The sequence below is a fragment of the Babylonia areolata genome, chromosome 3 (genome assembly GCF_041734735.1).
Source record: "Babylonia areolata isolate BAREFJ2019XMU chromosome 3, ASM4173473v1, whole genome shotgun sequence".
In the NCBI taxonomy this organism is placed as follows: Eukaryota; Metazoa; Mollusca; class Gastropoda; order Neogastropoda; family Buccinidae; genus Babylonia; species Babylonia areolata.
Window position 1 is genome coordinate 23,863,040 of NC_134878.1, and position 15,138 is coordinate 23,878,177.

Below are 15,138 nucleotides of genomic sequence, written 5' to 3' on the forward strand. Positions count from 1 at the left end.
CATGGCGGATTCGAAAAAGCGTGAGCACGACGATTCTTCCTCTTCTTCTTCGTCGTCGTCTTCTTCCGACGAAGAAGAACCGAAACAAACTCCGTCCAAAAAGACAGGAGATGAAGATGACTCTTCTTCTTCCTCTTCTTCTTCAGACGAAGAAGAGCCTAAAGAAACCCCTTTCAAAAAACCAAGAGTCGAAGACAAACCTAAAGTGGACGAAGAATGGATTGGGCCTCTGCCGAGTGAAGCTGCTAAACCAAAAAAGAAAAAAGGTGCCATGTTTTTCATTGTTGATTACGCTTTTCGTGCACGGCTGCGGACGACTTTTCGGTTAAAATTCCATTTATTTATTTGTTAATTTTATATCAATGCGGTCTGGCTTAACGAAATGGCACAAGTTTGAAAAAGGTTAAACATCAACTTGAATGTATGGTGCCTTAGTGCGAGGCCTGTTCACTGTCAAAACTTGCTACCTAACTCCAGAATGCGTTGCGGTCTAGGTCTAATAAGTCTACCTAGTCATGGCAGACTGGGTCGTTTGTCATTGATACATAGGCCGAGTGGGCATTGAGTCTGGATTTAAACTCAAAGCAGTTTACAATAATGGTAGGTGCTGTGACCACTTGATCTGGGAGTTGACTCGTTCAGCAAAGTAATTGCTTCTGATTTGCAGTCAACTATGTCCATGGAAAAGTTTAAGGCTGTTACCCATCTTGTCTCAACTGTCAACTAAATGCAGATTTGGATTCTCCACCTTAGGTATATACCATGGATGTACTTGACAAGTCTATCATATCACCAGTGTTGAGACTGGAGAGCAGAAGAGCAGCTAAACATTCTGGGTAAGGTTTGTCCTTGAGAGAAGACAGGAGCTTTATTGTCCTGTGTTGAACATTCTCTACCTCAGCACACAAGGTCTTATGGTGGGGTTGCCAGAGTGTCTCACTTGTCTGTATTCCAGAACATGTAACTGGTCAAACAAGTGACTTATATAGATGGACAGTTTTATGCCTCTTTCATCTGGTGGTTGAACGAGTTTCTTATTAAGCCTACAGTTCTGTTGGCCATGCATATGGCTTGGGCCACATGGTGTTTGAAGGAGAGGTTGTTACTGATGTGGACTCAAAGACCCTTCTCCACTTCACTCTCTGTTAGTGTTAAATTGGTGGAGCAGGCTTCACCATCAGTTTTCCTCCAACTGAACTGATACACTGTGTTAGACTTTCTTCCTAGTGATTGGAGGTGGCATTTTTCTGGGTGGAAGCGGAAGAACCACTGCTCAGATCTTCCTGAAGGGTACTTGGGGCCTTGTCAGCATAGTTCTTACTCAGTCTTAGAGAACAGTTTTATGTTGTCTGCTAAAGGGGGACCACTGATATAGTAATAATGTAATATGGATACAATCGGGCATGACACTTTTTTTTGGCAGGCCATTAATGTACATTGCAAACAGTATTAGGCCAAGAAGTAACTGGTGTTGACTTAGACTGATTTATTGTGTAAAAAAAATAATGATAATAGTTTTAATACTGCTCTAGACTAGTGTTGTAGTGCAGGTGTGTGGAATAGGGAGTTTGTGTGTACAATAAAACAGAACTTTCAGTGACTCACTAGTCACTATGTGTATACACCACAGACTCGGGTACAGAAAAGTTCCTTTTGTGCCACTTTCTTTTGTGACATCTATCTGAATATATTAGGCAGTCAGTTATGCTCAAAGGCTTTGAATTAAGGTTTGATTATATATTTGTGTAAAAAATATGTGTAGTTTTGGCATGGTTTGGAAAGGGTTTTTTCCTCACATCAATACATCTTTATTTATCCATCTGGAAATACCAAATGTGTACTCACAGGCTCTTCACCCCCACACAGTATCTCAGCCCACAGCCTATTCCAGTGCACATAAATCTTGACAAAGGTTAGACCAAAAGATCAAAAAGCAGTACATAAACTATAAAGCTGATTATGCACATAAAACAGCGGTTTGATTTTCTGCATACCAACCCCCCCTCCCTCTCTATACATGTACACACACACACACACACACACACACACACACACACACATTATAAAAAAAACAAACATGTATTTTAAGAATACTGGAGACAAACTACATACTTGAAATAAACCATTAAAAAATGAGCCAGTGAACACACCGTATCGCCGCCACTGTAGCATGATAACAGCTGTTTACTATTTTGTGTACTATCTCTCACCACCCCTTTTCTTCTTCCCCTATAAAACACACACACACACACACACACACACAACATGATTGTCACTTTAACTGGATTCACATTATGAAGCTGATTCAGGCCATTCTAGACTAACTTGACTGCAAAACAAGTGGGTCAATGTGACCCTAGATTTTGAATGCCCATTCATGTATATTGTATGTATTATGTTTAAAGGAACATTTACATAGCAAACCTACTTTTATGATTATACACAGGCTTATGGTTCTCAGCTTTTACACCTGTCCTCATTTATCAGATTCATGTGTAATGTGCATAGACCACCCATTGCAGACAAAACCAAACAGAACAGTGCAAAAGCAAAATAAAGCACAAAACACACATACGCACAAAGTAGTCATATCATTTATCAGTTGTTTGATCATCAAGTTATTAGCAGCTATATATATTGGAAGTAGAATGCTTCCAGTTGAACTGAAGTTAAGCTATTGTTTATACATTTTATATATATATATATATATATATATATATGTTTATAATTTTATGTATACATATATCGTGTGTGTGTGTGTGTTCAGTTCTGGAGTTTGAACAAGTGTACCTGGGGAGTTTACCAACAGCTCAGTACTATGAGACCAGTTACATGCATCGTGACACCATAACCCATCTGGCTGTAGCACAGTGAGTGTGACACACATTTTATTGTTTACATGTTTTAAAACTTAGCCATTGTACTGCAGGTCCAAGTTCCAAAACAGCTAAGATTTAAAAAATTATCCACATTGCTAGAATGATTGACTAGTGCTAGTACTTAGTAAAGTGTTGATTTTGCAGTTCTGGCCATGAGGCTGTGAGCTATTGCTAAATTAAAAGTATTTGAGCACAGTGTGACAGTACACACACACACACACACACACACACACACACACACACACACACACACACACACACACACACACACACACATCAGAACCTGTGGCAAGAAAAGTGTTGTTTTCACAAAATTATGTAGAAAAATCTACTTTCATAGTGAAATAAGACGACTTGTAGAAAAAAAAAAAGTTTTAGGAAAGAGTGGCGATGCACTGTGTGACATACTCACCACAGGAAGAGCAGCCTGAATTTCACACAGGGAAGTCTGTTGTGGCAAAAAGTAATGCAATACACTTTGAATACTATGAATTAATACAAGGTTTTGGATCACAGTCATAAATTATGTGACTAGTAGTAGTCGTAGTAGTAATGGTAATATGAATGTGTTATTAATTGTAAGTGAACTCCAGCGTTATTTTAAAGTTTTCATCTGATTACTTTGAGATTTGGTGGGTTTGTTTTGTTTTGCTTCAGTGAAATGTGTTTTTCAGAAGAGATAAAACTGCCACCAATTATTTTTTATGGTTAGAAAGGTGAGTTCTGTTATTTTAACTGTTAGTTGAAGTGACTTTAGTAGGCTTATATCACACATTGACGAAAGTTTACATTTGGGCCAACAGCAAAGTGAGAGCTGTATTATCAATGGTTTCTCCAGTCAATGGGAAACCATTTACAACTTCGTCTTTTGTGAAGGACTATGACTCTCAAACTAGGAGGCAAAATTGCACTGGCTCTAAGTGCTGCAGCCTTGTGGGCTGGTTGGCCTTTGGGAACCATCCCAACGCCGACTGTCCTAAAACCCTCTTGGCCGAGAGAGTGGGGATGTACTTGGGCAAGACACTCTCCACTGTAATCAAATTCTAGCCCAAATAGTCGGAACAGCAGTTGCCTCCTCTGCTGTTCTGATGGTCATACTCATAGTCAGACACGACTGACTATCATATATATATATATTATAGTAGGTGTGTCTCAAACTTAATGACTAAACTGTCATTGCAAAAACAGTGTTTGATGCAACATTTACTGGAAACAAGTGATTGCCTCTTTCTCTTGACAGGAATGGGTTTCTGGTGACTGCAAGCTCTGACGGCCATGTAAAGTTTTGGAAGAAGTCCAACGAAATGGGCATTGAGTTTGTCAAACACTTTAGAAGCCATCTTGGTGAGTCATGTAATGGAGTTCCTGATGTATACTGTTGCCAGGTATAATAATGAAACATATTTTTATCTCTTGTAAAACATTTGTCCATCAAACTGTTCTTTGTTTTTTCTTGTTTCTTTAATCAAACTGAATTCTTGTATTAGAGGGCCTGTTAGACAGCTTTTATGTCTTTTGTTAACTCATCAGACATAGCAATAATAGTTTCCACAGTTACTTTGCAACAGCAGAGAGTCACCTGTTTTGAAACATAATGAGTAAGCTCTGATGCCTTCTCAAGCAGTGTCCACTTGATTTTTGTTAAGTTCCTTAGTAATTGTTACATAATATATCTTGTCTATTATAGTTACCATTGTGTATTGATTGACAATACTTATTATCTGTGCATAGGTGCCATTGTGGATCTGGCAATGAGCCCAAATGGAGAGCTTTGCTCCACTGTGTCGGACGACAAAACAGCAAAAGTTTTTGATGTGGTCAACTTTGGTAAGTTTCTGTGTGTACATGCACATGTGTGTCTGAATGCAAAACATATGCATGCCAGAAAAAGGTGGGGTTTCTTTTGTTTGCTTTTTGTGTGGGTAAAAATGAGAAAGGGCACTTGGTTTTCTGAGTTAAATGACAGTGATTATTGAGAAAAGGTTGCCAAAATAGATGCCTGGGTATATGCCTTATATTTCTGAATGGTTTAAAGAAAAGTTTCATTAGCAAACAGGAAGCAGTGAATTTTACAATTTATGCAGATTGATGAAAGTTTTCATGAGAATGATGTGCTTTTTGAAACTACAAAGACATGCATGAATGTGTGGGATCACACATGTATACAGACAAACATCAAGTATGAGTATACATTTTTACTTAAGTTGAAAATGTCAAGATTAAAAAAAATATTTTACCATCGCCCTTGCCTAAAAAAAAATTGGCGTATGTTGACAGACATGATCAACATGCTGAAGACTGGTTATATGCCGAGTTGTAGTGGATGGATCTACACGTCTGGTGACCCCATGGCAGCCTTGGCCATGTGAGTACTCTTTCCATGTCAAATCAAATCATGGTGTTTATCACCCAGCCCACAACAAAGGGGCCATTCTGTGGCTGAATACCAGTGTTTGAAACCAGTCCGAAGAAACCAAAATATTGTTCAAAGGTCAGTTAAAGCAATGTTGAAAAGATCATTTAATTACTACACATACTACACTGTTACCCACTGGTGCAGACTCTGGCAGGGACTGATTCCTGTCTTATGGGAAATGCTACCCATCTTATGCAGAGAAATCAGAAATAGGTGCGGGTTAAAAAGACTATTTCATCCATGTCTCATTCAGTCCACATAAAGTTACATCAAGTTGAAAAATATGGGAAAAAAATGTAAAAAGACTAATTCACTCACATTAGGTTCAATCCATTTAAAATCTAAATCCAGGTAAAACTGTATAAAACTATTAAAAGTATTGATTTCCTAAAGGTACTGAAAGTGAGTATCCAGGATAACATTTCAGAACAAGGTCTTCATAGAGCCTGCTGTAAAATGTTTGTGCCTGATATCTTGCAGACCCCAGCAACATTTATGTGCTGTGTTAACAACATTTTGAGTAACATTTATGTACTGTGTTACCAAAATGTCATAATCATGGAAACTCTGGTTTTCTAGTTGTTCTTGAGAATTGAGATTCCTTTGGAAAAAAATAAAAACAGAAAAAAAAGATGAAAATGCCCATTGTTTCAGATGCTTTCCAGTGTTAACACTTTTGTGACTGGCATTGCGTCAGCCATGTATCTGCCTGCCAGCCAGTAGATAAGGTGTAAACTGAAGAAAATTTCATGATTGCTACAGTGGGCACATGGATTTTTTTTCTTTTGGACTTGATTTAATCAGTCTGTCCTGAAAATGAATTGATTAAAGTGTTATAGTTCTGTGCACAATGGTAAGAAATTTTGAAATGCTATGACTTGTATGAAAAGCTGTGTGAATTTGTTTGAAATGAGCATTGTGATTTAAAATGTTACACTTTTTTTCCTTTTCTTTTTCACTCTCTTCTGTTTTTTTTTTTTAGTCTACATGTACTAAACTCATGATTTTATATGAATTCTCCCCAAACGGTTTCTTCAGACATGCTCTAACATTATAATAAAAAGTATATTAAAAAAAAAAAAAGGCATGTTAAAGCATTCATAATTCCACAGTTTTGAAATGGCATGGAAAAACCCTTAGGCACTGGTTCATGTGTAAAACTGTCCTCTTGATCATGTGTGGCTAGAGCAGAGAAGGACACAACCACAATCCGTGTGTATGATGGGCGGGGCACAGCAGATGTACTGAAAACACTGGACAAGATTCACTGCAGCCCTGTCACCATGATCAAGGTAAGTGTAGCTATGGTTGAATATCAGTGAATGGCACAGTCACAGAACAGAAATAATGTGTCAAGTCCTGTGTTGCATGTGTTTTGTCCAAACAGTTGAGCAGTGGTTAAAAACTGGTTCAGGTAGCTGTGGATGGCCACGTCTGCTGTTGATCTGCTCCCAGTGTTGCCCAGTGAGCGAGAAATTACAGTAGTCAAGCCAAGATAGAACCACGGAACAGACGGGTTTTCATTGCATTCTGAGACAGAAAGTTCCAGAAAGGGCTAATTCTGATCGCTTATAGAGCTTTTAATGTGTATGTGGACAAAATATGCTTGTTTGAAGTTCATTAATATAGGTGAATAAGCAACTTTAAAGAGCCACAGTACAGTCATTGTACAAGATGATTTTTTAAGAGCAAGAGCTGAAATACACTACACACTTTAGTTCTGGAAATATCTTCCACAAAATATCAGACTCTGTTCCATTGTTAAATGCTTCAAATCCAACCTTAAAGCATATTTTATAATAATTATAATAGGCATTCATACAGCGCGTTTCACTAGAAATACTGCGCAAAGCACATTACATTTCGTTCCCCACTCCCCGCCTCCCCCATCAGTACTCCTCTCTACTACCACCACCACCACCACCCCACACACATGGAAGTACATGCCAGAAGACACTCATGCAACTGAACTTGAAAACCAGCCACCCACCTACCCATGACTCCCTCCAGAAAACGCATCCCTGCAACATGCACTCAGACACGCACACACGCACGAATGCACGGACACTCGCCAGCGCCCCGCCACACACACACGGCAAACAGCCTGTCCATAAAAAATCATGCACCCAAAACTAGATTAAACCAAGGTCAGGAAAAACAAAAAACAAAAAAGCCCTGATGTAACTGCTGTTGGAAAAGACGTGTTTTCAGAGCAGACTTAAAAGATTTCAGAGAGACAGAATAATGCAAATATATGGTAGTTTGTTCCACAATGACGGAGCCTGGAAAGAAAAAGATCTTTGACCCTGTTCCTGCTTTTTTACAATAGGGAGTTTTAAAAGCCTGGTATCAGAAGCAGAACGAAGGTGACGAGTTGGAATGTACACTTCAAGGTCAGAGAGGTAGCGAGGATGAGAGCTTGAGAGGGCAGAAAACGTCACAGCAGAAAGCTTGTATTCAAATCTTTTTGAAACTGGTAGCCAGGGAAGAGAGTGGAAGAGAGGAGTAACATGTTCAAATTTGGAGGATCTGAAAATAAGTTGAGCAGAATTATTCTGAACTCAAGTTTATCCATTGAAGGTTTTGGAATGCCGACAAGAACAGAGTTGCAATAATCAATCCTAGACAAAACAAATGTGCAGTCTTATGTTTTGGTTGCTTCCATAGACAGGTAAAGGCGAAAAGAAATTTGCAGATGTTTGAAATGTGTTGCTGAAATGACAGACTGTGGTCAAGACTGACACCGAGGCTCCGCACTGATTGGGAGACAGGAATGACTGTGTTGTTTACCAGAAGAGAATGAGGGAGAGATGGGCGGTTCATAAATTTCTTGGGGCAAGCAAACAGCAGTTCAGTCTTTTTGTCATTTAGCTGCTGTTTGTTGAAGGTCATCCAAGACTTCAAGTCTGTTATATACTTTGGCATGTGTGTCATCAGTTTATCAGTTTCAGCAATAGAAGCCAACTGATAGAGCTGAGTGTCATCAGCGAAGCTTTCGTGCAAGAGACAGTGACTGCTTATAACATCAGACAGTGGGGTAGCATACAGAACAAACAGGTTAAGGACTGATCCCTGTGGGAGACCATATGATAACAGAGTTTCGTTAGAATATTTGCCATTTACACAGACAGTCTGGGTTCAATTCATTGAGCAGGACTGATACCAGGAAAGAGCAAGATCATGAATGCCAAAAGAATGTTTGAGTCTTTCAATGGGAAGTGTGTGATCAGTTGTATCAAATGCTGCAGTAAGATCTAAAAGAGGAAGAATGGAAATTTTGTCTTCGTCCAAACAGTATTCTTAATCATAGATCTTTCTTCCACACCCCTCCATATTATCTTTGTGTGTGTGTGTGTGTGTGTGTGTGTGCGTGTGGATTTGGTAGAGAAAAATATATAAGTCAAATGCCTGATAATTATGTTATCAGCTTCTTCAGATTTCGAAGTAGTAATCATAAGCTGGAAATAGAAACAGGGAGACACAAAGGCATACCACGAGAGTTACGGTTTTGTAAGGTTTGTACCATGTCTGTGATTGGTGATGAGTTTCATTTTATAATGGAATGTCCCAATTATGATCAGTTACGAAATAGATATGTTCCTAAAAAATATTTGTCTCCAAAATCGGTTTTTAATTTTTGTAATATGCTCAAAGGAGGCAAAAAAGTCATTTTAGCTGTAAGTAAGATGATTAGATTTGCAAATGTTGCCTAGTTATACTTTTGGAGTTAAAAGACATTTGTGTTTTCTCAACTTTTATGTGACATTGTTGTGTATTTGGAAATGTTTGTTATGGGCATGAAAATAGTATTTTGCAGTAATCCTCCATACTCCAATAGGAGTGAAAGGATAATTAAAACTTGAAACTTGTGTGTGTGTGTGGAGAGAGGTGGGAAAGGTATGTGAGTTGTGAGTGATGTTACACTGTTTTTGAAATACTAGTGTTAGTGAGTTTATTTTAACGGTTTTTTTTGTTTTTTGGTTGGTTTTCTTTTAATAGTTAGATTCATGTACCTTATTCATACCAGATGAATTGTTAAATATGCTTACAGCCTCATGGTAAATACTACATGAATGCACATTATTATTATTATCATTATTATTTTTATCATGTTTTAAGTAATGTATGTAAGACTGCAGTCTACCTGTTGTTGATGAGGCAGAGAGGGTAAGGTTAGTGGAGCAGCATTGTTCAGTTAAGACCATCTCCTGAAACAGATAATTTAAATGAATGTGTGTGTAGTTTACCTCTTTGATGGTACTGAATCCAGCCTTTCTTTTATTTTCTTATTTTTATGGCTGTGTGTGATGTGTGTGTGTGCTGATTAATGTGCACATACTTTATTTCTAGATATTTTGCTTGCACATAAGGGATCACATATAACAGTTTACATGCTGCCACACACGTGCAGTACAAGAATGCTCTTTAAAATTAAGATTTTAGAAAATGTCTATAGAAAAGGTATAAAGCAATTGTTATACAGAAAATGTCACCAGATTCAAATTCTGTTTCTGTGCAGTACAATGCTGTAATGGGTGTGGCTGTTTCCGTGGATACAAGTCACATGATCGAATATTGGTGCGGCCCTCGCCATGACTACCAGTTCCCCAAAAATATACAGTGGGAGTACAAGACAGACACGGACCTGTATGAATTCCTTAAGGTGATTTTTCAGGTGTCTCTTGGGGTTGAGAGGAGAAGATTTTTTGTTGTGATTTGAAAAAAAAAATCAAATCATTTAGTTGGAAGTCACTGTTTGTGTGTGTGTGTAATGTGTTGATGCATGTGTTTGCACGAACTACAGTGTATGAGAGAGACAGACAGACAGAGATAGAACATTTGGAAATAATAGATAGGAGTCTGTCTGTACAGCATCACTAAGCTTCTTCTTTTTCTTTTTCTTTTAATGTAACAGTTTGAATTCTATATACAGTTCATAGAGATTCAACATGTACTTTTGTGGACATGTTGTTCTTAAAGAATGTGTGCCTGTGAACGTGTCAACAGTGCAAGGCGTCACCAACTGGAATTGCATTCTGTCCTGCTGGAAAGCTGATGGCTGTCATGGCAACAGATAGAAAGGTAAGCACTGGGCTGCTGTTCACACACCTGTGTGAAAATACTTTAATGTTCATCCTTTTAATAGAACTGTTTGATCTCTTCGATTTGCTTTGCCTTTTGAAGTGGAATTTCCATACAACTTTGTGTAGGTACCTTCTTTGTCAGGAGATTTGATATGTTTCATAATTGATACCTGCTCCGGAAAGATGCTTTCCCTGTTTCTCCCTGCTTGTGTGCATGTCTGTCTGATTTGAAAAATGTATATATCGGTTGTCCCCAAAAAAGTGAATCGCTTTTTGACAAGTATTTTCTCAGTGATAGAGAATAGCGGTCATTCAAGTTATGGCAGTGAGTTTTTGGTCCCTCCTTGATACCTGTATCCTCTTGAAGGGCTTCAGCTCCAGTTCTTTCGCTATTCTTTGCACAGAAGACTTGCTCACTTGTAAATTGCTTGCAAGTTCTCCAAGAGATTTGTGGGTCCCCGGGTTCTCCTCCTGGGATTGAATCAGTTCCTCAACACAGTCCTTGTTCTCCTCTGAACATGCAGTCTTGGGTCTCCCACTGCCAGCTTTACGTGCTACTGACCCAGAGTGTGTGTTTTAGCAATGTCTATTTACAGTGACATGATTCCACCCCTTGCCTGGAAATTCCTTTACAATCCTTCTTCCACCCCAGCCTTTCTCCTTGAAACAGTTTTCAATGGTAACCTTATCACTTTCACTCAAAGGCATGGTTGATCCTTCCAGACTGAAACTTTGGACAGAACTGATTTTGGATACAGATGATTCACTCAAAGGCATGGTTGATCCTTCCAGACTGAAACTTTGAACAGAACTGATTTTGGATACAGATGACAATAAAAAAAAAATAATAATAAAAAAAATCAATAGACTTTACACCCAGACAGGCTATTTTTAGACTGACACTATTAACAGATGCCAGCACCTGGCAGCTGGCATGAACATGATGAAGGTCACATTGCACAGCTCTGATATTGGATTTTTTGACATGCTGCTTTGAATTTGACAATACTCGCATAATTTGCGTCCGAACTTTTAGATATTTTGCAGACTTGTTGATGATACCATAAGGTTATTGTGTGAAAATTTCCAATGAATTCTGTTTCTCTATCACTGAGAAAATACTTGTCAAAAAGCGGTTCACTTTTTTGGGGACACCTGATACATTATTATTCCTATTTAATGGGGAATTTGCACAGTTGGGATACATAGAATGTGTTGTGGAAGTTTGTGCTGTATTGAATATTTATTTATGTTTTTTTTGTTTTGTTTTTTTTTGGGGGGGGGGATCAAACTTTGTGCTGTACTGCAGATGAAATTTTTTTAATTTTTTTTTTTATGTTGCCTTGGTATCAGCAAATTCGCAAATTTGTCAATTTATGAGATGATAAAGTATTCTTGTATCCTTGTCTGTTTCTGTGTGTGTGTGTGTGTGTGTGTGTGTGTGTGTGTGTGATTCTGACCCCACTTTGCTGTCCCTGTTTATTCTTTTTCTCTCACATTTCGACCATCACTCACTTTGTTCACATTATCCCTGTTTATTCTTTGTCTCTCACTTTCAGTCTTCCCTCACTTTGTTCACATTATCCCTGTTTATTCTTTGTCTCTCACTTTCAGTCTTCTGTCACTTTGTTCACACTATCCCTGTTTATTCAAATAAATTATTCTTTGTCTCTCATTTCAGTCTTTCCTCACTTTGTTCACACTATCCCTGTTTATTCTTTGTCTTTCACATTTGTTTCACTTGCTTTAGTGTATTATTCAGTTTTATATATATGTTGCTTTTTGATCTTTTGGTCGAAAACTTCAACACGTTTTGTGTGCGTTGGACTTGGCTGTGGGCAGAGATAGATACTGTATGGGGTTAGGGACAAGCCTGTCAGTTGATGCACAATTAATTTCCAGGTGGGTGAATAAAGGAGGAGGCAAGATTGCACTGACTCTTAGTGGTGCTGCCTTGGGGTCTAGTTGGCCTTTGGGAACCATCCCAGTGCCGACTGTCCTAAAACCTTCTTGGCCGAGAGAGTGGGGATGTAACTTAGGCAAGACACTCTCCACTATAATCAAATTCTAGCCCGGATATTCGGGACAGCGGTTGCCTCCTCTGCTGTTCTGATGGTCGTGACTGACTAATCATACTACTACTTCTTCCTCATCTTTGTGCATCACTCCCACGTTCACCTGTATGTACATGAGTGGGCTTTTACGTGTATGACTGTTTTTACCCTGCCATGTAGGCAGCCATACTCAGGGGTGTGCATGCTTGGTATGTTCTTGTTCCCATAACCCACCAAATGCGGACTTGGGATAACAGGATCTTTAACGTTTTGTATTTGTATTTGTATTTCTTTTTATCACAACAGGTTTCTCTGTGTGAAATTCGGGCTGCTCTCCCCAGGGAGAGCGCGTCGCTACATTACAGCGCCACCCATTTAAAAAAAAAATTTTTTGTGTGCAGTTTTATTTGTTTTTCCAGTCAAAGTGGATTTTTCTACAGAATTTTGCCAGGAACAACGCTTTTGTTGCCCTGGGTTCTTTTACGTGCGCTAAGTGCATGCTGCACACAGGAACTCGGTTTATCGTCTCATCCGAATGACTAGCGTCCAGACCACCACTCAAGGTCTAGTGGAGGGGGAGAAAATACCGGCAGCTGAGCCGTGATTCGAACCAGCATGCTCAGATTCTCTCGCTTCCTAGGCGGACGCGTTACCTCTAGGCCATCACTCCACATGCGTATTTGATCTTCTGCTAGCATATACACTCGAAGGGGGTTCGGGTACAAGCAGGTCTGCACATACATTAACCTGGGAGATCTGAAAAATCTCTTACCCACCAGGCGTCTTTAACGAAATTTGAACCCAGGACCCTCAGAATGAGATTGAGAGTCCAACACTTTAACACTAGGCTGTTGCGCCCATCCTGACAATCACACAAGGATGAATAAAGATAAATTGTCCCAGGTGCGGGTGTTTCGGTTTGGCACGGGCAAGCTTTGGAAGGTGCTGGACGAGACGCTGCAGCGGTTCAATGAACTGCAGCAGGTGAAGCAGCAGGTGCCCAACATGGAGTTTGGCCGGCGCCTGGCCGTGGACAGGGACCTGGAGAAATCCTCCAGCTTCAAGTACTGCAACCTGGGTAAGGGGGGGTTTCCAACAACACAACTTGGGGATTTTTCTGCTGCAGAGTATTCTTTCTTTTTTTTCTTTTTTTTTTTACTGCCTGTTGCCCTGTCTAGGACATACGCCGCTAACAAGCACTGTCCTGTCCCAAGGTGCAGCCTGTCCTCTTCACATCTGTCTGCATGTGCCGTATTCTTCCTGGACGTTAGAAAAGTAGATGGGGTTTACAAATCACTTGGGTCAGGAATGGTGTGTGTGTTTGTGTGAGTGAGAGGGACTCAAGCATACTGGATTATTTTGAAAGGTGATTTTTGCTCAGAAGGGAGGAGTTTAGTGGGTATATTGTGTTTCTTTTGGATGAACAGACAAGCTGAAAGTCCCTCCCCCAAAAAAGGGAAATGTACGCAGGAAGCTTTCTTTTTATTCCATGGGTGAAACTGGCAGGAAAACATTATTGTCTTTCTGTCTGTGTTATCAGTATCATTGACTTTATTTTTGACAAATGTCATTTGAATGAAAGTATGTATTGTTTGTTTTTTTGATTGTTAGCTTTGACTGCATGTTTGTGTGCCTATGTGTGTGACCATGTGAGGAAAACAAAAGATATCAAAAAATGAATGTGCATTCCACAGATTTGAAGTTTCTTCCTTTCTGTTTTTGTCTTTTTTGTGGGGGTCTTTTATTTATTTTTTTATTTTTTCTCTGTGTGAATAATTATGTGACTGAAATATTTTGTGTATAAAGATGCTTTGTTGTTGCAGTGTTCGATGAAAGTGGGAACTTCCTGCTCTACGCTACAATACTGGGGGTCAAAGGTAATGGATGCACACTCTATGTCCCCATGCCTGTCTGTTTCTCTTTCTCTCTGTTCCACCTGTTTGTTGCCGTTTCCATTTCACTTCCTCATTTTCTGTCTGTTGTTGTTTCCTTTCGCTTCCACTTTCTCTTTTCTGTCTGTTTATCCATCTGTCTGGTTTGTTGCGGTTTCTGTTTCCTTTGCCTCCTTTTTCTCTTTTCTTACTTCTTTTCTTTTTTCGAAGCATTGGTGTAATTGAAGGAGGATTAACAATTTTTGTTTTTAGTCACTGTATTGAATTACAGAACACATATTACAGTCAGCTGAGCCGTTTTATGAACTGCCCGCGGTTCATCTTAAAGCAGAAGATGGAGTGGTGCATTATAACTTTTAAAGCTGCTGCTTTTGAAAGATTTGTATGTGTCTGCATGCTGTTTGTGTGTTTTTGTAAATCAGATAGTCCCTAGTTCTTTTTGACATCTTATAAATAGTAGTCCCCCCTTTTGGAAATGCTGTGCTAGAAACTTTATCTTTTCTGTTGCTCTCTTTGTTTCTGGCTTTTCTGATTCCTTTATTTCATCTCTCCCTTCTGCCATGCTGGTTAATTTGCCTATATTTTTTCCTAGAAAGCCTTGAATATTTTTGGTCTTTTTCTGGACTTAATAATTGGGCACTCTTACTATATTCTATTTGTTTTTGCACCAAGGATGTGTGAGGTCCCCATTGACAATTTTTTGCTTTGTATGCCTATTAATATGGATAATTTTGTTTATTTAGTAAAGAATGTTTATGTGCAGTTTAGTATATTTGATCCTTTGAGAAAGAAAAACTCACGGAACAGTCATCA

At 39.1% G+C, this 15,138-nt stretch overlaps 1 protein-coding gene across 1 annotated transcript in view; it reads left to right on the top strand.

Moving 5' to 3' along the window:
* Positions 1 to 15,138, top strand: part of LOC143279865 (peptidylprolyl isomerase domain and WD repeat-containing protein 1-like) — a 27,489-nt gene continuing 12,351 nt past the window's right edge. The window contains exons 1-10 of the mRNA XM_076584145.1: positions 1 to 266; positions 2,768 to 2,870; positions 4,120 to 4,223; positions 4,611 to 4,706; positions 5,157 to 5,244; positions 6,482 to 6,587; positions 9,815 to 9,958; positions 10,303 to 10,377; positions 13,337 to 13,511; positions 14,257 to 14,310. Coding sequence (XP_076440260.1) covers positions 2 to 266; positions 2,768 to 2,870; positions 4,120 to 4,223; positions 4,611 to 4,706; positions 5,157 to 5,244; positions 6,482 to 6,587; positions 9,815 to 9,958; positions 10,303 to 10,377; positions 13,337 to 13,511; positions 14,257 to 14,310 — 1,210 coding nt within the window. The 5' untranslated portion in view covers position 1. The remainder of the gene's footprint in view (positions 267 to 2,767; positions 2,871 to 4,119; positions 4,224 to 4,610; positions 4,707 to 5,156; positions 5,245 to 6,481; positions 6,588 to 9,814; positions 9,959 to 10,302; positions 10,378 to 13,336; positions 13,512 to 14,256; positions 14,311 to 15,138) is intronic.